Source organism: Habropoda laboriosa, unplaced genomic scaffold (genome assembly GCF_001263275.1).
Source record: "Habropoda laboriosa isolate 0110345459 unplaced genomic scaffold, ASM126327v1 scaffold57, whole genome shotgun sequence".
In the NCBI taxonomy this organism is placed as follows: Eukaryota; Metazoa; Arthropoda; class Insecta; order Hymenoptera; family Apidae; genus Habropoda; species Habropoda laboriosa.
In genome coordinates this window covers 1,533,370-1,556,508 of record NW_017100229.1, presented here as the reverse complement: position 1 = coordinate 1,556,508, position 23,139 = coordinate 1,533,370, and the positions used below count along the sequence as shown (strand labels likewise).

Genomic DNA, 23,139 nt, shown 5'->3' with positions numbered 1-23,139 from the left:
GCGGCGACTTTCTTCGAAACGGGAAGAAGGGAAGGACGTCGGCACATCGAACGAGTTCCGCTAAAAAACTCGTAGATTTCCTTATCGTCGACCAGTCGGACAGCTGAGAGGAAGTCCCCATCCGGAATATCCTCGTCGTTCCACCGCCTTATCTCCCTTGCAGCGTATGCTTTATCACCTCCGCTACTCCGCAACTCCTTCTTTTCGCTCTTCTTCCCTGCCTTTCTTGGCGCATCTCCACGTCCACGCGTTACGCAACCAACTGCCCCGTTAGACGTGTCCCGCGATTCGCGTCACAATTTCATAAGAAGGATCTCCGTTATTTTTCCAGCGAGCGCCTCACCGTCACGGAATGCCTTCAACACTCTTGGTTCAACATGTTCGACGATCCTCAGCCGTCTCTGTCTACGCCCACCTGCTCACCGTTGGACCAGTCCTCGATCGACGACACCTCCTCGTCGGAGTCGAAGACGTCCACCAAGTCGAGCTCGATCCAAGAGCAGCAAACGGTATCCACCACGCCGAAGAACGACTCGGAGAAGCAGCAGAGATCGTCGAGCGTCGAGACGAAGAGCACGGCGACGAGAGCGATCTCTTCTCACACGGAGAACTTGTACTCCAAGTCGAAGCTGTCTCCGAAACCCGCGAGATTCGGTCTAAGTTCGGATCGCAGGGACACGTTCAAAAGGAACATGGACTCGCTGGCGCAGAAATTTTCCGGGGAGATCGTGATAATCGAACCAGTTTCCCCGACGAGCGGTACGACAGTAGTCTCCTCGAACGTGTCCAGCGGGACGCAAAGGAGGGCGACCGCCACGCACACGATGCCCGCCGGGGAGGTGTTCAAGTGCACCCCAGTCTACATCCTGGGCGACGAGCTCCACTGTAGCGACAACAACAGCGACACCGTGGACAGCTCGAGCGATCGAAGCAGCATCTACTCGGACGACTCGCTGGACTTCATCCTGTACGGGAAGAATCAAGGTAGAGCCAGTTTTCCATTCGCGACCACGGATTCGACCTCCGACCGATGGGAGCCGAGGCACCACACGCGCGTGTGGCCCAGGGAGTGCAACGGGGTGGTTAGCAAAGCTATCAGCCGTTTCTCGTCGGAAACGACGAACGCGAAATTCAGCAAAATCTCCACGCCACCGTCGGTCCACGGAAAGACGGTCCTGGAAGCGCACCGCGAGAGGGGAGGGAACCTGGTCGTGATCCGCGAGCCGGTCAGAGCTGGCAGGTACACCAGATACAGCGAGGTGCAGTACGAGTCGGTGCAAGCACGTATTCGAAGATTTCAGGTCCACGGAGCATCGTAGACGCGGTTGCGGGGTGTCGTGGTGACCTGTCCATGAAGGGCTTTCTCGAGCAGCTTCGCAGTCCTGGATCTCGCGCGGGGTCCGTTGTACATATTGTTACTTTACGGTGTACAGTACACGTATGTTTCGGTACCGGTGCGTGCTACACGAGGAATCGGTGCACCCGATCGAGAGAGTAGCGGCTGTAAATAAAACGGAGGAATTGGGAAGAAGTGGCGCGGGTACCGATTCGTGGCGCGCGCCTTGTAAATACTATTCGGACGACCGAGAGGAAAGATTGTACGTTGCGTTAACCGAAGTAGAGATTGTACATACACGTAGGAGAGGTGGTAGCAGGAGATCGGACGATGGAACGTCGCGTCGATGTGTCGTTTGCCATTACAGAGAGACTGACCGGTCGAACGAACGAAGAAGAAGAAGAAGAAGAAGTAGAAGACGAACCGCGAGTCGCTCGTTCGAGTTGCTCTCGCGAGAGAAACGAAAGTCTGTGGTGCACCGTGGCGTTCCACGGGGGGCCGAACCTCGCGATTATTACGTAACTGGTAAATGTCAGGCATATGTCAGACTCCGTTCGGAATTCTAGAGTAGCTATTCGAGGTGGAAAATGGCGCGAGCAACTGGTCGACCGAGCGGCAGCGGATTCGCGCAATCTAGCCATAATAGAATCGTCGAGATCGTCGCGGCCTGGATCGTGGCGATAGCAGTGACTCTAACGAATTACCTTCAGGTCCATTCCGGGGGATCTCGTTAAGATCGAAATTCGATAACTTGGGTGCCTTTTTACCGTATTCAACTTTTTAAGAGAATCCGTATGCGTGTACTTGTACACGACGGTGAAGAATCGTCGTATCGAGTCGTACACGGGGATCGTGAACGCACACTCGTAGTGCCTATTTTTGTTTCGTCCCGTTCGCATCTTGCCACGGGAAAAATCATCGCGAGCACGATGGAGGAGAGAGTCAGAAAGAATGAGAAAGAGAGAGAGCGTGGTGAGAGAACGAATCGATGCTTCCAAGAAGAGTCGGGTGAACGAGCAAGCAAAAGAAGTTCGCACAGTGCCTTACAATTAGTCGTACGGGCGATTTTCACCAATCGCGCCGTCGATCGATCGAAATTGAGAGCCTAGACTAGCTTTAGGCGTCTCCAATTCTTCTCGTTGGATCGATAGCGTCTCTCGAGGGAGATCGAGAACTCTGTACCCCCTCGATGCGCAGAATACCGCGCTACACCACCGAACAGAACCACGGTTTTTTACAATCTTCGCTTTTTTCACTTTCCCCCCTCTACCGTCTAGGATATACCGACGATGCGCCGTTAATATTAAATCGAACCTTTAACCGCCGCAGAACATATCCAGGGACGAGTTTCGTTTTGTGAGGAATGGAACGATCGAGAGTTGCTCACTAGTTGAACAAACTCGCGATCTTTTCAGCTCCGTCAGGTCGCGAGAATAAAATACACGAATATATATATAGATATATATCGATTTACGTATAGATACCTAACTTTGCGAACAGTCGTATCGCGAGGCATAGCCGCGAACTGTGCAAGGGCGAACGCTAAAAAATCTCGTGGAGCGTAAACTTCCGTGGTCGAAGGGAGCGCTCTGTAAATGCTAGTCATATATAGTCGCTCGTCCCCTTGTTCGAACTCGTTCGTTTCCCTCGTTCTCTTTTTTTTTTGAAATCGCGGCAACATCCGGCGAACGATTACGAAAAATTACCAGGGTGGAAAAACGAGACGAGAGTGATTCGAGGAAAGGGGGCGAGCGCACGATCGAAACGACGAATCGCGCGTCAACGTCAGGAGAAACGTCTCTAATTCCAGCCTTTATAAAAGCAGCAATAGATTTGCCCGGGAGAGGATTGCGTATGGAAAATGGCGATCGTTGTTTCGTGGCATCGAACCTCGTGGATCGAGGGAATCGTTATCGAATTGTTTCTTCTTTCTGTATTTCTTTTTTTTTTGTTTTTTGGACTCCACGAACGATTATTATCGAGAGCGTTCGTCCGTTGAAATTCCGAGGCGCACACGGAGGGACACGTAGACGCACGACGACACGAAAGAACGCGTGATATGCGACGAATTGTTTGACGAGTGTGACGAGGTGTGAAAAAAAGGAAGGAACGCGAGGGAGTGTGTTGCTGCGTGAATTCACGATGATTGCCTCTGAGAATCAAAGAAGAAAAAATCATAGAGACCTGTAATATAGTTTTGCTACAACACGGTAGAGAAGGGCGTGCACCCGAGCGACACGGCTCTACCATTTCTCCAGGCCAATTTCGTCGTCGTTATTTATTTCCGTCTACTTTCTGCCCTCCTCCCCCTCACCCCTGTATCCTCGTATTTAATTAATTTTTGCGTGTCGCGTTTTATTCTCGTGCCGTTTCGATCGTTGGGCCTCGCAGGAGAGCGTGCCGTTTTTCCCTTTGTTATTGCTGTAATGTTATTAATATCGAAGTTAATTACGATGAGAAGAAGAACCGAGTATGTAGACGTTATAAGACCTTGTGTAAATATTTCTCTTGTCATTGTATTAATTTTAATAACGTGCAAAAATAAATGCCGCAAATCATTCAGAAGAGAATTGTCCGTGAGAGAAGATCCCTTTATCCGACGAATTTCGACGAGACCGATAAAGTACAAAGTGTAGCCGAGACCGTCAGTAGTTTTTCCCATATGTGGAACCGAATGTTCACCAAGACCGTCGGTTTTCTTTTCATCCTATAAATAGGCGGGCATTAATAGCAGCCAGGTGAGCCGGTGATTCACCGGCAAGATTTCCTGCCGGGACAAAAGCCGCTGCTAATCCCATTCTAATCCGAGAATCGAGTGTTTGCGCGAAAAGTAGACAGAGATCGGTGCCTGTAATTAATCGCGTTACGCTTCGACTCGAATTGCCCCGCGAGACAAAAGGAGAAACCGTAACCGACGCGACGCTTTGACGAATACCGTAATCGAAAGCGCGTTAATTTCGCCTTGAAGGGGCGCCCACGCGTCCCGCGATGCATATTCAAGAATCTCGAAAACGGTCACCGGTTAAAATTCAATCGACGACATCCGGGTTCGCGCGGACAGGATGATTGATTTTTTTAGAAAGTTTCCTCCGGCTGAGACCGACCAGACGGATTACGGGACACGGTTTTTCAGCGGGACCGTTTGCTCGGCAGACGTTTGTAAGAGTCTGGTCGAGCGTGGAATTTCGGTCGGGCAATAGTATAAATTGGCCAAAGCGGCGCTTTTTCCCCCCTCGCGACCTCGACAGGTGCCGAAGAGGCGCATCTCGCGGGCGTTGATTTAGCAATTCCTAGGCGCCATCGGGGCTGCTTCCGTTAGCGGAAGCGACTTTCAACGAAACGCGTTAAAATCCGCGAGGAGGGAAGGTCGAACGAATCGTATAACTCGGATGAAAGGGGGAAATACACCGAAACGAGGAGATGTACGATCGACGTTTTCCCGATACAGAATCGTGTAGGTATATATGTACATAGAACGGTAAGATATACCTGGGCAGCGAGGATAAAGTCTAACGAGGAGCCGTCTGGAGGGTTTCGGGGAGAAAAAGGGTTTAACGATAGCCCGAGACAAATGTCGCCCGCGATCCTGTTGAAACGGAGAAGTTGCAAATTCTGGCAGTGTACGTAGAGGCTGTGGGCATTAATCGGCCGCCAAGTATGGTCGTAACTCGGTTATTAGACACTAGCCGGTCGTTCCTATTGTGTCTAATTCTTGGATCGTAAATCGTAGGAGAACGTTGCACGTGCATGCTGTGCACGTCGCGCATTACGAGCAACCGGTGCACGCATCATACCGTCTGTTATGGTAGTCGGTAATTTGCATTCCCTCTGGATACCGTCTCCTTCGTCGTGTAAATAATGCTCGGTCGCTTCTCCTTCACGGATCTAACGAGTTTGAGTCGCGCTACCCGCTGTCTCGGACCATTGTTCTTACGCGCCGATTAAAAACGGACGCTCCACTGGTCAACGATCTTCGTCGCGTGCCTTCGCCTCGATTATTAGACAATCCTCCTTCACGAACACGTCCGTCGCGGATAATTGGCCTTGTTCGCAACTCGAGCACCGCTCGCCGTCGATACATTTGCAAATTAATAAATTTCCACGGGCACGCGCGCGAATTGGTGAAGTAATCTGGGCCGGGTATAATTGCGGACGTAATACGCTTAGCTTAATCCACGACTGCTAGATAATAAATAACGTCCGACTAATTGGCGACCAAAGAAATCTGTTGGTTTCTTTTTTTTTTTTTATGGCAGCTTGTTCTCCGTTTTATCTCCCCGGCGCGGCGATACATCGTAAGAAATTCGGACAACGAATAAGCTATTATCGTAATCGAATCTTGGATCGACCACGTTGAATGGCGGGCAATAAGTTATATCGTTTTAACAGCGGAGAGAAGTAAAACGCGGCGCGTACCGTCAATGCCACCAAAACGAGCACCGCGACCGTGCAAAATACTTAAAAACGTCAGTCGATGAATTATGCGCTCGCGAAAGGGCAAAATCTGACGCGTTATTTATTACGCGAGAGACGGTTTCCTCCGGAAATTAAAACGATACTCTTCTTTCTCCTCGGCGTTCCACCTCGAGGAAGAGGCCGAAATTAGGCGGAACGTTTTCTCGAAGGCGAGCTAGACGGCTTTCGTTTTCATCGCGATAAAAGTGAGACGTTCCGATTCGATTGCCGCGAAACGCGCGAACGCATCGAATCGAGGACGTTGCCGTGAATCGAACCAGCCGCCGAGCCATCCGGGCTCGAGCAACAATGACGCGCCGCTTGAATTTATTACACTTGCCGGTTGCACCTATAAAGAGAAATCATTAAGCGAGCCGACGACGTTCAATCGCCGTCGGATAATTGATTTCTCGAGAGAAGAGAGACACGACCTCGAGTTCGCGCTGCCGCTCGCTAGTTTAGTCCGTAAATGGTGCTTTTCTCGCTCGAATAACCTGCGTAAATAACGAAAAACCGAAAAACCAACGACTTTCGTTCGATCCCGTCCGCTCGAGGAAATCTACGCGTACGTCTCCCGTAAGCCTAGGCAGAGCTAGTAGGTAGACAACGAAGAACGAAATACGGCAGACGAGGCGAGAGAGAAGATCGTTCTTTTTCTCGCGTCGAAGGTGAACGTCGCGTCGGTGAGGAGCCGGGTAAAAAAGTGCTTGCGAATTCGTCATTGAAAGTAGACGAGCGGTGGATAAGCGAGCAATTATCCTTGGCGCGATCGCGATCGAACACGCCGCCGCTAATTGTCGGTACTAATTGCTTGTCACCACTCTCGTGGATACTTGCACGTACTTACCAATACTCGCGGGGATAAGGTTCCGAGTATTCGTGATTCGCGCGTGTCCCGCCGCGTAATCGAACCGTCCGGTCGCGGTCGGAAAACTCGCCGGACAAAGCTCAAGGAAGAATTTTCGTCGCTGCACGATTTCCAGAGGTGGAATAAAAGAAACGTTCGGATTCCTCGTTAATCGATTTCTCCTTAACGAACCCGCGACCAGGAAAAACCTTTGCTTATCCCATGGATCTGGGACCGAGCATCTCCTTGTTCGATTTTACCCTGACGCGTAACGAGGTGGTCCTGTTGAGAACACGCAACGCTCTAGGAAATATGACGGAAGGCCTGGCACGTCCGTTGGAGCGATCGAGATCAACGTGATCGACTCGTTTCCAAGAAGCGATACAATCGGGCATGGAAATATCGAAGGTAAGACCCCCACGCGTTCATTAACATATTAACGCTTATACCTCGTTTCACTACCGCGACTCTCCGCTAACCTAACCGAATCTCCATCATCCGCGAAACGATTCAACGACCTCCGAAGCAAGATCTGTCGCACAGGTGTCTCGTTGAAGGCGAAACAAATTATTATCTGTCTCTAACCAGCATCACGGTCTACCTTTGTTTCCGAGGCATTGTTCGGAACAGCGAGGAATGATGGATTGCTCGGCCGCGAGGGACGCGAGGGGAGAGAAGAAATAGAAGAGCACGGTGGCCACGCGAGAACAGGATCTAGGAAGGAAGCGGCGGAATTTTTCCTACCTCCCTGAAAGCGCAACTTATGTACATGCATAATACGATCGTGCGCCTCGGCTGGATACCACCTACGTCAGAGACGGTGTACACCAGCGGCGTAAACAGCACTAAAAGCAGCGGCGGCGGCGGCGGCAGCAACAACAACGACAGCCGCGCTCGTGTGTCCACTCGAAGAGGAAGAAAGAGAAGGAGTGGGACGAAGAGGAGTGGAGGAGGACGCGACGAGGCGGGAGAGGAGAGAGACGAAGCAAGGAGGACGGTTCGAAAGAAAGAGGGAACGAGAGGAAGGAGCGAGTAGTCTATGGTCCAGCGAGTCGACCGCGGCAAGAAAGAAAAGAGAAGCGGGCTGAAACGAAGCTTGTGGTCTCTCGCCAACTCGTGGCCAGTTTCAGCCGCGGCGCTCGACCGTCAAGCTCGCGAGATCTCTCGTTGGAACGGCGAGAGAGAGAGAGAGAGAGAGAGAGAGATGCGAATATCGCCGTTGTTATCGTCGATCGAGCCTACCGAATCTCCGATGCTCCAGCCTGCTCGATGAACTTTTAACCGAGCTTCTGCTATTATCGCCGCACCGCTATCCTTGGCCAGTTTTCGGGTTCGAGTGCTCGTGTTCGTCCAGTGAAATCGAAAGTAACACCGCTTGGATCGTTCTCCGTGGCCGTTTTTGGCTGCTTGGGAAATTGAGCAGCGCAGGTAAGTCTACTTACTCGGGCCGTGTCCGAGAAAGTCTCTCTGCTAACCGAATCTGGTTGGCGTGTTCCAGCGCTCGATGCCCTGGGAGGACTCGGTTTATCGGTATGCTCGATCGTGCTCGTTGAAGAAATTCTCGTGCGAATCTGGTGGTGACAGAGGAGGAGGAGGAAGAGGAGGAGGAGGTGAGCTAGCATGATCTATCAGCCGAACCATCAGTCACCGACGATGTCGTCCGCGAGGAAAACGTCGCCACGACCGCAGCGTCGAAACCTGCAAGCGTCCTCGGGGAAGTGCGCGAACGCGAAGGCGAAGGCGAAGGCGAAGGCGAAGCGTACAGGAGGCAACGGCGAGGAGAGATGCAGAGGAAGGTGTAGAGTGCAGTGGAGCGAGAAACACGTGAAGGAGGGGTTGGTTCTGGTTCAGGAGGCGCAGCTGGCCAGAGTGGTGAAGACGGGGCCCATCACCGAGCACTACGAGATCGACCCGAAGCCGTTCGCTAAGTAAGACATCCCCTAGAACCGTTTAGAACGGAGGTAGGGCAGTGAGGAATCGACCTTCGCCGCGATCTTTAATTTCTAGCCTAGTTATTATCCGCGATAGGCGCATCGGACGTTGATCCACGATCATAGGGGAGCAAACGAAAGTAATAGATCGCGATTCTGCAACGTGTAATTTCACGCTAATAATTTCATTTGAAATGATACGGTGCCGCGAGATCTTCTCTTGAATCCTCGTTGTTTTTCCGGCTAGCCTCTTGTACTCGGTAGCCAGCACTCGAGCTCTCGAATCGAGGCAAAGTGGCACTGGAAATGGAGCACGCCCAACCGAAAGCGATAATATGTTAATCCCGTCGCTCCAGATGCAGCCACCGTAAAAACGAAACTGCGTCCAACGACGACCGTTAGAGTTGGTCGAAAGGCCACGAGAAACTCGTTGAACTTTGTTTCCTTCGGTATTTGTCGGATACGTTAATGCAGGTTTAAACACGTCGTCGTGCATCGATAATGCAATTGCCTGCGGTGATTTTGCATCGTTAACGATACGAATTTGCTCGATACAAAGGCGATTTCCCTGGGAATTTGCAAATTTCAGGGGGCTGTTTTTTCCGACTCGGGCTCGTTAACGAGCCGGCTCGCGATCTCGCCAAAACGGTCGAGACGCGAAAGGCAAGCGGATGTCTCGAAGAATTTGCATGGCACGCGGCGAAACGACGAATGTTAATTCGGCGAACGACAAGTTGGCGTCTACGGTTAATTGCTCGATACAAGAACAGGGGTAATAAAAATGGCGAGGAAGGAACGACGGCAATAAATTTTCATAAATTATCCCGTGGACGGGCGACGAGGAATCCAATTTTCCTAAGATCACTCCGGGATCTTTAATCATCGGAGAGAGAACGCTTTGATCGTCCCGATTGTCGGGACAACGGTTCGCATCGACCGTATATAGTAGCACGATCTCTGCCCCGATCGGTTCGTATTCCCGATGATTCAGTGAGAGCGTGATTGCGATTCGGTATCGCGGGCAGGCCAGCGCAGCGGTTCGAGCACACCTGGTAATTACTTTTAGAAACGGGCCTTGAATCCACGGCGAACGGCGCGCAAAAATTGCTCGCGCCACGGGCGAGGGTGAGGGGCCTGGAAAATCGAGGCTCGCCAGTGCGTTCAAATTGCGAACGATTAAAGTTAATTGCACCCACTATCAGATGCTCGTTACGACTGTCGCGCTTATCTGGTCCGGATTAAAAGAGGCTGGGTGAAATTGGAGGGGAGGGGGGAGTCACGAGGATTCGGCGATCACCGCGCGCAAGGGCGTCTACTTTCCCCGCTGGAAATTTACAGGCCGCCGCGCCGGGAACGTTTCTTCCGGGAGAGTCGAAGAAGGTTCTAAGTAAAATGTTTCGAGAACACGGTGAGCGGGACGGAACGGAACAACGAAGACGTTTGCCGGTCGCGTGGGACGTTTGCGCGATAAAGTTGGCCCCGCAGAGAGAAGCGTAAAAGCAGTCGCTTCGCGAGCGTCGCGGTTGCACGCGTTCCGGGCACAGCCTTGCCAGGCGCCGCGGCGTCGACCTTGTCGAACAGAGACGCTCGGAATCCTCCACGACGATCGTAAAAATCTCCGGTTGACGGCCAACAAAATTTCCGTTGCCGCCTGCTTTCGTCTTTTCGCTTGTCTGTTGAACTTTACGAGGCTCCTGCTCCGCGCGGACATTCGTCGTTGCTCCGCCCCTCTCCACCTCGCTGGAGGAAAACGACTAACAGATTCGAACGTGGTTCCACACAGCGGACAATGGGCGAAAGTGTATCGGTGCAGATCTCGATCGACCGGTATCCTCTACGCGGCGAAATACTCCTCGAGGAACCGATTCAACGCGGACTGCAGCGCCGAGCTGAGACACGAGATCGCTCTGCTCTCCCTCTGCTCGCAATCCCCCCGAGTCGTTCGCCTGCACGACGTTTACGAGACTCCCAAGGAAATTATTCTCGTGATGGAATAGTGAGTAGCTCTTCTCTCCACGATCCGCGACGTAGCAACGATAAGAAAGAAAGAGCGTTGCTCCAACTTGATATCGACACTTTCAGCGCCCCCGGAGGCGATCTGCAGACGCTCATCGACGGCGATTTGGTGCCCCTCGAAGGTGACGTGGTGCACTTTGTGAGGCAGCTAGTAGAAGGACTTGCCTACCTCCACGAGAGAAATATCGCCCATTTGGACATCAAGGTAAGTTCGACCCATAAAAGGTCGAAGCGAACTTGTCACGCTTCTCGTATATCCGGATCCCGGAACCGACTCTGCGCTCGACGTCGCGTCACCGGATAGTTCCGACGATTTCCTTCACGCGTGCAAGTCTCCAGTCTGCGCACTGCTCGATCGATTCCTAGATCTCCCTCCTCTCCTAACTTCCACGCGATGCGATACCAATCAGTCGGCAGAGGGAACTAAGCAGGACAAAGAAGAGATACACCACCTCGCGAGACGCGACGAAGAATGGAAACGACGCGCGTTTCCGATCGCATCCACGGCGCGGCTTTCGATTTCAGGATAACGACCATCGTCTCTGGCTTTGATTTTTCCAAGGAGCTACAACGATCGTAAAGCATCGCGTCGGCGTAATTAAGAGTTCCGCGCTTTTACGACACCCTCCGCGCAACGGGAAAACAAACAAACTCGTTGGCGAACAAAGCGAGAAAGGATCCGGTGGGAGGGGGGGGAAATGCAAAGTTGCGGTAAACGATTCATTGTCGCGTACGGATAAAAGCATTCCTCCTTGTTATCCTCGCGAGAAATTGGCGAAAGGTCGACGAGCCTCCGAGACAAGATCCTCGAGAGCGCGTGCCGACTTTTATCGACGACGTAAATCGTGTCGCGCGCGAATCTTTTCCCTCGAATCTCCGTCCGTGGTGTTTATTTAGCTGTCCATTCCGAATTCGATTTTTCGCGCGCGATCAATATCGATATGAACTGGGCGAACGTGTACCACTGTCTCCTTCGACGCGACTTACGATCCACTCGATACGTCTTTACCCTCTGGCCAACTTACTTATTTCTGCCTCGGCAAACTTACACACCTTGCCCTTCTATCTCCTTTCTGGGAACAACTCGGAAACTTCCTTTCCTTTTCTCCTTTCTTTCTTCTCTCGGTAAAAATGTGAGAATTCACGTCTGAAATGATGCGATCCACGGTTCGCGAGCTGTTGCGTGCGCCGCGCCGCGCGCGTGTACATTATTCCCGCGCTCCATAAACACTCGACCACCGTATTTGGATGTAGCGGGGCGCGTATCAAAGGGAGAGGAGGCGCGGGACGCTCCATGTACCGCCATGCTGGCGAGCGTGTGCGAGCGTGTGCGAGCGTGTGCGAGCAGCCGGCTGCACCTCTCTGTATCCACCGCCGAATCGATGCAATTACATTGTCTCGCGGTGCAGACTGCACCGTAGGCGATACGCTGTCCCGCCTCGCTCCAAACCATCGATCCTCCGTCCAAACCTCCGTCCTTCTACAAATTGGCCCTTCCTTTTTCTTCTCCGCTTCTCTTCCTCGAACGAGCGGTTAGTCTTTCGCCGGGAAAGGACCTCGTCGTTTGTAAGAGCGTGCACGGCGCGATAGAATCCAGGAGGAAAAACAGAACGCAATAAGGCCCCACGCTCTTCGCGGTGGAACGACCACGCCCTGGCTTCGTCGGTGAATCACACCTGGTTCCTATCTCGCTGAACGCTCGATACCTATGTCTGGCCGCCATAACTGGAGCAACTGCTGATAACTCGCGAAATTCCCGTGAAAGAGAAAGGAAGGGGGACGGGACACCGGTTCTTCGATACGCGCAGATCTACTATACGCGCTACCTCGAGCTCCTCCGAGCGTCGAGAAGCTCGAAGCAAAGGACGGAGGTACCGTGTGCCTAAGCGTGTTCTCTAAGCAAGTATAAAGGAATAATCTCGATAAAGCAGTTTGCACTCGATGAATCACTAGATCACTCGCAGCTAACCTGTTCACCGTAACTGGAGCACCTCTGGGTGTCTCGCGACGTTTACTGGAACAGAGGAGGAGAGGAAATTTAATGAAACGCCTCGGCTCCTTTCCACCGTGCTCGAAAGGGCAAGCTTGTTCGATGTTTAATAAGTCAGCTTCGTTTCAGCTTTAACTCGATTGAACAACTCGCTCTAAACTCCTCTCGGACGTGTAAATACGCGCTTCTTTACGAAGGTTTAATGGGATGGAAGGTTATACCATCGTACCACGGCCCACGCCGAAATTGTTGGAGCAACGTGGCCAGTTGGTCGCGTGGGATTTCGTGACATCCCTCGACCAACGAGGGAAAAAAGTGTCTCGTTCGAGCCTGGAAGGAAATACAAGAGAAAGGTCGATCAACGAGAGTCGGAGGCCGCGATTAGATTTATCTCGAGCCGCGGAACGTCCACCACCGGACGTAACAACAACTCTGGCGGTATTGCGACAATTTAGTTTTACGTCTTTTGTCGTTACTTATCAACCTAGAGAAACTTTGAATATTCAGAGGTCGCCCACGCGATCACATCTTCAAGGACCTGGACGTATCGAAGGAAGATTCTACCTGTCCGCTGTTAGAGTAATCCGTATTTCGTAGATTGGAGAGCGAGAGGCGTGGGTCTAGAGCTCCAGCGTGTACTTGTTAGGCTGGGAAATGGCAACGGGTGACGTGTATAAGGAAACGCGAAGAACCGGCCGTTGGGAAATCTAGGCTCCTCTAGACGACGCTCGACGATCGAATATAGGTTGCATTCTTATGCGACTCTCGTCGTGCAAATAAAACGCGTAAGCGTCCTCCTCTCTCCCTTGCTCGAGGAGGAGAGCAACACAGCTCTACGCAGCAAAGATCGTAGCCTCGATCGCACGCTTGTTCACCGGGAAACTTAATATTCCCCATTCTATTCCTCGAGCGCGCGCTCGAATTTATCGTAACAGCATCTGCCGTGTTTATGTAAATGATCCGCGATGTTCGCGGAACGATCCTGCGATTTATCGAGAAGAAAGGAAAACGAAACGTTTCCAAAATAGCGGACGTTTAACGTTCGTATCGTACCAGCGAGTGGAAAGAACGACGCACGATGCCGCGATTAACTCGCCATTAGCTGGCAACGTTGTTCGAGTCAGCCTCATTTGCATGGACCGAAGTCCCCCGAGAATTTTTTCTCCAACGCGTAGATCATCGAGGATTCGCGAAACGGCCGAAGGAAGAACGTGCACGGGCATACCTGATTCCGTTGCTCGTCGCGCGGAATACCCGATACTCGGGCCTTCTAATTGCCCTGCTGTTCGTCCCAACGAATATCGACGCGTGCCTATTAACAGGCATTTTGTTCGGGATAACCACGAACAAAAAAAAATATCAACGAGGCCATTTTTCGTTGGTTATTTACGAAAAGGCTCCGGCTTGATTAACGACTCAATTGATATCGAGAAGACGAAATTTCCTCCATTCGACCTTGTTGCGCTTTTCAGCCGCAGAATCTGGTGATGATGGGCAGCTTTCCCGAGTGCGAGGTGAAGCTCTGCGATTTCGAGATCTCCAGAGTGATCTTAGAGGGGACGGAGGTTCGCGAGATTCTCGGGACACCGGATTACGTGGGTAAGTACCTGCTTTCTGTAGTACCTCGCCGAAATTCTCGATTTCTCTGCCGGAATGATGTATCGCGGACATTACTTTGTATCGCGAATTCACCGCGGCCAGCCAGGTAAGTCGGCAGGTGTGTCGGCACTTTGCTCCCCGTTCTCGGTTAATTGCTACCAATCAATATCTCGAGCGAGATCGCAAACATAATCGATATTAATTGACACGTTAGCCTCATTGCGGGCTTTTAATAAACGTTCGTACGCGACATTCACCCGCAGAGGGGGGGAGAGGATAATTGCAGTCGGCGCGGCGCTTTGAAATCTCGTCGTTTCAGGCATTGCTAATCGACATTGACGGTTTTCTGCGCAAGATCGAGAAAGAACAGTTATCGGATCGCTTTTATAGAAACTCTTACGGATGACTGAACGTTAGAGATTATCGTCAATCGGGAATTTTTAATTACTCGTGAGATTTACGAGATACATTTTTCATTCGGCTGATAATCCTTTTCAATCCTTCTCTTTGTTCCCCGTTTCTCGTTACGTTTCGCATGAGAATACAACGCGTTGCGCTGCGTAATGGCAGAATGCTATACAAAGTTTATTCAACGATAGGACCTCGCTCGTAGGCCGCGTAGCTAACTGATATAATTGATGCGCGCCATTATTCCCGTTGAATATCTTAATCGAGCTTGACGTTTTCGAAAGCGAACGAGGACAGTCGTCGCGATCCTATCTCCAACCTTTACAAACCTCTCTCGCAATTTTACGCTCTAGACCACTAGATAAAGTTTATCTCGTTTGCAAATAAAAATGACGATATCGCCATTCTTCGTTTCAGCTCCTGAAATCCTCCACTACGAGCCGATCACTTTGGCCGCTGATATGTGGTACGTACCGATTAACCGCCACACAATTATCCAATCCTATCCTATCTGATAACTCTAGGTCTCTGGGCGTCACATCCTACGTTCTATTAACTGGCTTCTCTCCGTTCGGTGGTGAAACCGATCAAGAAACGTTTCAAAACATCTGTTTGGGCGAGGTAGACTTCCCGGAAGAATTATTCGGAGACATCTCGGCGCAGGCAAAGGATTTCGTCGCGAAGCTTTTGGTGCTGGACCCAAGGTAAACTATTCGCCGCGCTGCTTCAGCTGAGCAACGCCACCGAGACGTTGGTCTATTTTTGTTCCAGCGCACGAATGACCGCGAAACAATGTCTGCGTCACGATTGGCTACGAGGCGCGCCCACACAAGCGTCGCCTCATCTCAGAAGATACCTGTCGAAGTCGAGGGAAGTCCTTCTGGAACGAGTTGTCAGCCGGGAGAATCTGCGGAGAGCGGCGCTTTTGAGCCAGGCGAGCAGCCAAGCGAATCTGTCGGGCGACGCTCAAGAGTCGAATCATCGCGATCAAAGCTTGCAGGATTGTTTGCTGAGTCAAAGCGAGATGTGCCTGAGTCACCGTCTCACCGGAAGCCGATCTAGTCTCGAAGGTAGCGAGGATTTCCCGAGTCCAGCAGATTCTCGGACCAGCCTCAACTCTTCCAGGACCAATCTCAGCTGCACCAGCCAGAGCTGCTTGTTGAACAAAGAGCAAACGCAGGGTTTGTTGAGCCGGGCGCAAAGTAGATCGCAGGCAAATCTGAATCACGGTCTCAGTCGAGGACTCCTGTCTAGAATACGAAGTCTGAATCGAATTCAGTCCCAGGCGTGTTTGCTCAACGGAAACTCCTCGACAACCTCGACTTCGTTGCAACCGCGTATGGTAATAAATCCCGTGATTACCAAGTCCCGCGAGAAGCTGTACGGTTTGAGATCGTTGTCCAAGTCCCAGGGGGTTTTGGACATATACAGGAGCCTCGAGTGTCTCAGACGAAGAAGGAAGAGCTACCAGCGAGCCAAAACTGAAGACACGATACCAATTTTCAAACGGCTCGAACCAGGTATCGATCCATCTAACGCGTCTATCGCGACCACGTGTGATACCGACGATCGACTCTCCTACGACGACATTCCCAGTTTAACGGAGGCGAAGAAACGTTCCCAAGATGGAAATAAAGGCGCTTCGAGCACGGAGGAACTGGAATCAGAGGTCGCGAAGGATTTTAACGACCGATCGCCGGAAGTGGAATCCTCGAGAGAGCGGACTTTCGAGTCCGAGGAGAATTTCGACTCGTTGAAATCGATAGAATCGGACACGCTGACCGAAGATTCGGACGAAACGCCGGTGAGTCGCGAAACGGAGGGCGTAACAGGCAAACGACCCTGCCGCCGACAGCACTCGGACGCTTCCAGTCGTTCGAACAATTCCGGAACGTCGGACGACAAAGAGGATCGTTCTACCGAGTCAGAAACCGACGAACCCAAGTACACCGTCGCGCAACTTGTCTCTGCTTTTAACAAACACCAAGAGGTCGCTTCGAGGAGCAGCTTGGAAGCCATAATGACCGAAAAGAGAGTGAACGAGGTTACGTTTCCGACTGGAACGAAGGCTTTGAGGCTGTTCATACCGGACATCAACATCAGCGAAAGTAAAATCGTGAGGAGGAAAACGAGCTACAAGCCGCGGAAGAATTGGGAGGAGCTGAGGAAGAAAAACGAGAAAAACGAGGGGATCTTGAAGAACTTTGTCGATTCGGGTAACGAAGACGAGGACGAGGGTAACGAGAATCACGTGGAACAGTCTAACGGTGAAGGTGAATCGTCTTCGGACCGATGGTCGACTTTACCTCCGATAGAGATCAACGGAGACTCCATTTTCACGGAAATCACGGTTCAAGACGACGTTGATACAACGATAGACGAGAAGTACAAGCGGTGTGTGAAGGAAGCTAAATTAAACGCGACGGAAGCAGCGAATAACAAGTCCCGAAAGGCTGCTACACCTATCTCGACTTTCACCCGACAGAAAGAAAGACTGCCCAACTACATATATCCAGAAATGACGTGCCACATTAAAGAGGATCCTCAGGACTCGCCTAAGAAGACGACGAACGATAAAAGCAACTCTGAAATACAAAGGACGGAACGATCGAAGGCAACGTACAATACGGATTGCTGCGTCAATGTAAATCTAAAGGACATCTTACAAAGGGTAGACAGTTTTCAGAGTAATCCGAAGGAAAACTTGGAAAATCTGAGGAAAAGAACGTCGATCGCTAAAATAATCTTGAACGATAACCTGCCCTACGATAGTCCAGATAGGAACGACGGAGAGAATCGTACGAGCAGCAGAGCTCGAAGCGAACCACCTTCGTCTTTGTCTCCGAGGGAGGAAGACGAGAAAATGAAATTAGTCGTACCACCCTCTTTCGTGAGATCCTCGTCTCTGTCCAGTGACAGCAGCTGTCAAACACCTACCAGCGTCCATTCAGACGCGAACGTCTCCTGGGAAGACGTTCAGAATAGCAGAGGAGGATCGAACGTGTCCCTGGAGAAAGAGGATCCTGGCAAAGTTCGAAGAAGAAACGACGTTCAAAGAACATCGAGCGAAGGGAGAGGCAAACAATATCCGGAAGACAAAAGACTTTGGGGTAGAGTTTGCACAGGATCTTACAACAGAGCAATGGAGAAGTTCAATAAGAACAACGACGCGAACAAAAAGGCTGTCGGTCAGTTGAACGGATTGTCGCAGAGCGAAAAGACCAGAAGGAAAAGTAGCCCTGCCATGCCTCAATACATCAACCCGTAAAAATAGACTTGCCTTTCACGAAGACTGAATCTAGAACTTGGCCTTCCCTAATTACAGTGACTCAGGCCGCCGGAACAACGTGAACCGAACAGCGAAATTTCTCTTTTCGAAAAATACTTTGACGGATCAGGAACGAGATAATCGGTTCGCAACCTTGTCCTCGACAGACGTTCGCCAACTTCCGTCGCAATATCAGAGAATCGTCGTCGTCGTCGTCGTCGTCGTCTTCGTCGCCGTCGTCGTAGTGACGTACAGTCATTTCCTTTGACTGGACCATACTGACAGACGAATAATCTGCGAGCGTGTGTCATCAAATGGTCGAACGACAAACGGTAACCTGTCATTAACATCCCACCTGAGCGTCGCGTGGTCAAACAAGGCGATTGAACGTGATTGATCGTCATAGCCTTATCCTTGACTTAATCTCCATATTGAGCGATCTTCGAGAACTACTTCTTTTTTTCAAAGTGCGTAGTATCGATGGACACGTGGATACCGAGAAAACGAAGCAGCTGATCCCGACCAAAAAATGGTAATGATCGAACCACGAAAAAGGAAGTATCGATGGTGTCGATTTTAAATTCAAATCACACGGGAATTGAAAGCTGAGCTTAGCTCGTACAAAGAGCGCGATAGAAAATCGCGTTCGCAGAATATTGCTCACACACGAGATTATCTTTTTACGATACAACTTTGCCTCTACTAATTCTGCCTTTTTTCTTTTTTCTCTTTTCTCATTAGTGTTAGATTCAATTGGTGCGTCGAAAACGAGAACTCACAATCCGTTATACCGTAGTATACATATACATACAATACTTACAATTAGCGATCTATTAGAGCATTGTATCTTGTTTAGATTTTTCAAAGATTCTTTCAATTTTGTATCGAGGATATCTCAATAAAGACTCTCTTCTTCGTTAAACCCAACACCTTGTCCAAGTTTCAAAGGTAGAGGAAAAATAATTAGGATTGGTAAAATTAAATTTTATTATAATATAAAACAATTCGGCATCGTCGCTGTTATTTCGCATATTATCAGCGATAATAATTGATAGTATACACAAAATAATCGTAGCTTTGCGGTCGCGTAATTATTCCCATCTGCTCTTTCTCACCCTCTTCCTTTCTCCTCCGGTATTCACTGCTTGGTTATCTTCGTTTTTCGATTGTTCCGTGTTTGGTTTAGGTGGTACAGGCGGCGGCGGTGGCATTATCACCGAAGGCCGTGTAATCGTTTGTTCCCACGTGTGATCCGACGATGCCCGGAACTAAAATCAAATGCTCGTCCATTTTATTCTCTATTCCGCTACCACTTTCAATTGTTCGTAAACGAAACGAAACTTACCTGAGAATTATACTGACTGCGGAACGCAGCTTTCATGGCCGACAACCGATCGCTACCTGGCCCGTGTCTTTCTAATTTCTTAACAACTTCGCTTATATCTTTCGATCCCTGTGACGAGGAACCGCCACTCTAGAGGATAAAAAATAACTTGAAATCCTACCGACAGATTTCCGAGGAGAAAACCGAAAGAAAAGAAGGAATACCGATGTCGAAGAAGTATCAGGCCTTCCCCTGAAACCAAGACCAGCCCCTCCGACGTTTAAACTCTTCCCCTTTCCACCCTTGAACCTTGATTTCCTGAACCAAGCACTTTGCATCGCCAAGTCCATCAAACTCTTTGGTACCTCTTGATTAGCTCCCTCCAAATTTCGGACCAGGTGACCCGCGAATTCTTTATCTTTTTCCGTCACAAGGGTATACGCTGTACCCTTTTCACCCGCTCGACCTGTTCTACCTATCCTGTGTGTATGAGTATCGATGTCTCGCGCGACATCGTAATTAACAACGGTTCTGATATGTGGAATGTCCAAACCTCGGGCTACGAGGAATGAAAATGAACTTTAGAGGGACATCGGGCAAGGTATACGCGAATGTAGAGCGATCGTATAATTACCAGCGACGTCAGTAGCAACCAAAGTACTGACTTCCTTTTTTTTAAAAGCCGTAATCACTTTGTTCCTCTCGATTTGATCCATGTCACCGTGTAAGAGCAGAACGTCGAACTCTTTCAATTTAAGATTGTTCGCAAGTTCCTCCGCGTTGAGCTACATTGAAAAATGAAAAATGAAAAATTCACCGATCCTGGAGCATTACTAATTAGAAGTCGCGCGGCACGATTGCTGACCTTTTTAGTAACGAAGACCAATAAACTACCAGCGCTCAAAAATTCCACCAAATTTTGCAATAACCAGGACCACTTGCCGGTTGGATTATTGTTGAATACTATCGCGTGTTGAGTGACGTCAGTGTTCGCTTCACCGACGTCCCCTTGGACTATCCTAACCGGGTCCGTCAGAACGTCCCTGGCGAGCTTTTCTACCCTCTTTTTGAAAGTTGCGCTGAACAACAACGTTTGCCTGTCTGGCCTTACGTGGTTGCATATAGAACGCACCTGTGGCTCTGGAACCAAACAGAGCGGTAACAAGCAGAGTAAACGTATTATTAATAGAAGCTTCGTTCTAATTGCATGCTTTTTAAAAAGAAACACTCGGTTACCGAAACCCATATCGAACATCCTATCGGCCTCGTCCAACACGAGAAACGTAACTCTGGCCAAATTGGTCGCCTTCATTTTAACTAAATCTATCATTCTACCCGGCGTTGCGACTACTATTTCCGCACCCCCTTCCAACGCTTTACTTTGTTCCCATTTGCTGCCACCACCGTAACAGCAGCACACTTGAATGTTATACACTTTCCCAAACTTTCGCGCTTCCTGGTAAATCTACGAACACGCAAAAGAACCCAGTCAACTTACGTCCTAGAATTACACCTAAAACGTACGTACGATCGTCGGAAGGAATACAGCAAGGTTGTAAAATCAGCGTAGAAAACGATTCGAAGCTTAATCTCTCTTAAGATATAACTGATTTAATTTCCTTTCCCCTTCGCGATATTTCTTCCACCGACTATACCTTAAATTACCTTAACGTAACAAGTACCTGTTGGGACAATTCTCTCGTAGGAGCGAGAATCAGGCCGATAGGTCCGTCGCCAGCTTTTAATTCCGTTTGATCCATTATGTGGACCAACATCGGCCAAATAAAGGCCGCCGTTTTACCGCTGCCGGTCTTTGCTATACCTATTATATCCCTGCCGCTTAATGCAGCAGGAACTGCTTGAGCTTGGATAGGAGTAGGTTGGGTATATTCGTTTTTTCTAACAGCTCTTATCAACGCGTCGTCGAAGCCGAAATGACCGAAACTGGTGACGGGATTTGGCGGAGAGGGACCGGATACTTTTATTCCCAAGGTTTTCCTCAAATCGTCGATCTGTTGTTTACTTAAACTAGCGATCTCGTCGTGAACGTTGTAAAAGTTTTTCTCAAAGGATTCGTAGTGTATCTCGCTATGATCGATGGGTGGTAAGGGATCGATTTCTTTTTTCTTGGGGGGTGCGATAGGGTTCCCGTCCTCGTCGTACTCGATCTCTTGGTCAGACTCCTCTTGCTGCAAACCCGCTGTTGGATTTTCCTCCATATACCTTATTATACACGAACAACCCGATATTTCTCCATCCATTTCTCCCTCCAATATCACATTGTACCCCCTTGAACAAATATTCTTACCTATAGTAACTCTCTTCGTCGTCTTCACCGTCGATGTCCGCTCTGAACCCCTTTGATTTCTCTTCTTTACGCTCGTCTTCGGCCAGTTGAGCTTCGTAATTATTTCTCTTTACCTCCGCGTCTATGCCAGCCATAAACGCGTCCAACGGATCCTCCTCGCTATCGCTGTCGCCCTTCGGAGCCGATTTCTTCGTCCAATCGTAAGTAGGGGATCCCGGTGCTGGGATATATTCCAAAGAAAATGGTGGAGGGTCGTCGTCGTCCTCGAAGTATCTAATTTATACACGCGTTTTCAATCAAATCCGTTCCTTTCGTTCTCTCCACACTTATATATATGTATACATATACATATGCATACTCACTCTTCTTCGGTTTTGCTTCGTTTTTTCGGCATACCCCAGCACGCAGATAAGGCATTTTCGGTGATAGAATTCATAGTGTGATAGCCCTGTTTGCTTAGAGTCGAATTTGGTGGAGGTGGTGGTATGTTGGAGCCACTTCTTTTTGTGCCAGTCATTTGAAAGCCAGCAAACCCAAATCCTTTTGGCTTATTACCTCCTCCACGGTGATAACTCATTTTTATTTTCTAATCTGTTAAAATTCTGATTAATCGACAATCATTTTTTGCGTGTGGTCTTAACTTTTCTACTGCTGCTAAATGGAGTTAGACAGATAAGGAAATTTTCTATTCATAAGTTGGCCTACTTTTCAATTACAATTATAAATCGTGCGAAATTGTCGCAGAAGGGAGGACAATGATAAGATTTTTGTTATTCACAGGATGATACGTTCCAGTTCCAAAACACAAACATACATACATATGTAGAATATGACAGAAGTCCAAGTAAAAGATCTATCATTTTCCATTTATACCTATCGGAGCGACAAATGTGGTACAGAAAATGTAAGAACGTTTGGTTTAATATGTACGCGATATTGATGCAACGATATTAAAGAATAATCGAAAAATACACATATATTGTTTTCATTTGGACGCAAAGAAAGAGGTTAGAACACCTTCGTAGCTCTCTAATTTATTTTATAACGCTGAAATACGTGTTTTTTACGCGCAAGCACTGTACCACTACTTGGCCGGTATTTTAAGACGATTACGTGAAACGGGGCTACCTTACACAAATATCTTTCAAGAAGTTAATTCACATCTAACGAAATGCGACTCCAAATACTTCGATATCGAACGGTAAGGTACATACTGCAACAACTTAGACGGTGCTGCCTCCATGTGGAGGCTCCGCTATCCTAAATGACACTCTCCAGGCGAGAACGACCCAAAGGGAATCTATCTTTTTTCTCTTTTTTTCTTTTTCATCTTTTTTTCAGAAATACAATTCACTTTACAACTCTCGAACGTTACGAAAAAAATCTCGATACTGTTACCTCGAAAATTTCATTCGTAACGCGGCATTTGGAATAGAAAATTTAACGGTAAAATTTACAAGGTACCATTTTCTCATTCCTATTCGAGGATTAAACAACGACGATGGCTGATTATTACGTTTGAAACAGAAACCTGTTGCAAATTAATCGTGGTAAAATATCGATAATCATTACGGTTGGTGGAGCTACATTCAGGAAATAGATTAATTGCTCCGGGAGGCGTGCGAAAGGAAAGGAGTTTTGGCAGAATGTCGATTAG

The 23,139-nt window shown here is 49.3% G+C and overlaps 3 protein-coding genes across 6 annotated transcripts in view; 2 read left to right on the top strand and 1 right to left on the bottom strand.

Annotated features, from left to right (window-relative positions):
• LOC108571453 (serine/threonine-protein kinase 17B-like) overlaps positions 1-3,721 on the top strand; it is a 38,185-nt gene extending 34,464 nt beyond the window's left edge. The window contains 1 exon segment of the mRNA XM_017933508.1: positions 332-3,721. Coding sequence (XP_017788997.1) covers positions 332-1,319 — 988 coding nt within the window. The 3' untranslated portion in view covers positions 1,320-3,721.
• A 3,969-nt stretch (positions 3,722-7,690) lies between these two features.
• LOC108571455 (probable serine/threonine-protein kinase HSL1) lies at positions 7,691-18,683 on the top strand. Its single transcript, XM_017933511.1, has 8 exons — positions 7,691-8,066; positions 8,137-8,566; positions 10,353-10,565; positions 10,652-10,790; positions 14,048-14,174; positions 15,000-15,048; positions 15,107-15,286; positions 15,354-18,683. Exons 2-8 carry the CDS (start codon positions 8,259-8,261, stop codon positions 17,848-17,850), a joined length of 3,513 nt encoding a protein of 1,170 aa, XP_017789000.1. The 5' UTR covers positions 7,691-8,066; positions 8,137-8,258; the 3' UTR covers positions 17,851-18,683.
• Positions 18,684-18,869: 186 nt separating this feature from the next.
• On the bottom strand, positions 18,870-22,689 carry LOC108571310 (ATP-dependent RNA helicase DDX42). 4 transcript variants are annotated; one of them, XM_017933317.1, is made up of 10 exons: positions 22,611-22,689; positions 21,845-22,073; positions 21,483-21,755; positions 20,857-21,397; positions 20,411-20,639; positions 20,040-20,314; positions 19,809-19,959; positions 19,399-19,733; positions 19,196-19,324; positions 18,870-19,118 (listed from the first exon to the last, which is right to left on the bottom strand). In XM_017933317.1, exons 2-10 carry the CDS (start codon positions 22,057-22,059, stop codon positions 18,942-18,944), a joined length of 2,325 nt encoding a protein of 774 aa, XP_017788806.1. In that variant the 5' UTR covers positions 22,060-22,073; positions 22,611-22,689; the 3' UTR covers positions 18,870-18,941. The 4 variants fall into 4 exon arrangements, with proteins under 4 accessions (XP_017788806.1, XP_017788809.1, XP_017788808.1 ...); XM_017933320.1 differs by having other exon boundaries at positions 21,845-22,068; positions 22,616-22,689; XM_017933319.1 differs by having other exon boundaries at positions 21,845-22,068; positions 22,611-22,684.
• Positions 22,690-23,139: the final 450 nt, after the last annotated feature.

Excerpts from the sequence above, each read along its gene's own strand:
- LOC108571455 (XM_017933511.1), top strand. The coding sequence starts at position 8,259 with ATGATCTATCAGCCGAACCATCAGTCACCGACGATGTCGTCCGCGAGG. Across the intron at positions 10,566-10,651 it reads ATTATTCTCGTGATGGAATA|CGCCCCCGGAGGCGATCTGC; the intron begins GTGAGTAGCTCT and ends CGACACTTTCAG. Across the intron at positions 14,175-14,999 it reads CGGGACACCGGATTACGTGG|CTCCTGAAATCCTCCACTAC; the intron begins GTAAGTACCTGC and ends TCTTCGTTTCAG.
- LOC108571310 (XM_017933317.1), bottom strand. The coding sequence starts at position 22,059 with ATGAGTTATCACCGTGGAGGAGGTAATAAGCCAAAAGGATTTGGGTTT. Across the intron at positions 21,756-21,844 it reads CGAAGCAAAACCGAAGAAGA|ATACTTCGAGGACGACGACG; the intron begins GTGAGTATGCAT and ends TGTATAAATTAG. Across the intron at positions 20,640-20,856 it reads CGAGAGAATTGTCCCAACAG|ATTTACCAGGAAGCGCGAAA; the intron begins GTACTTGTTACG and ends GCGTGTTCGTAG.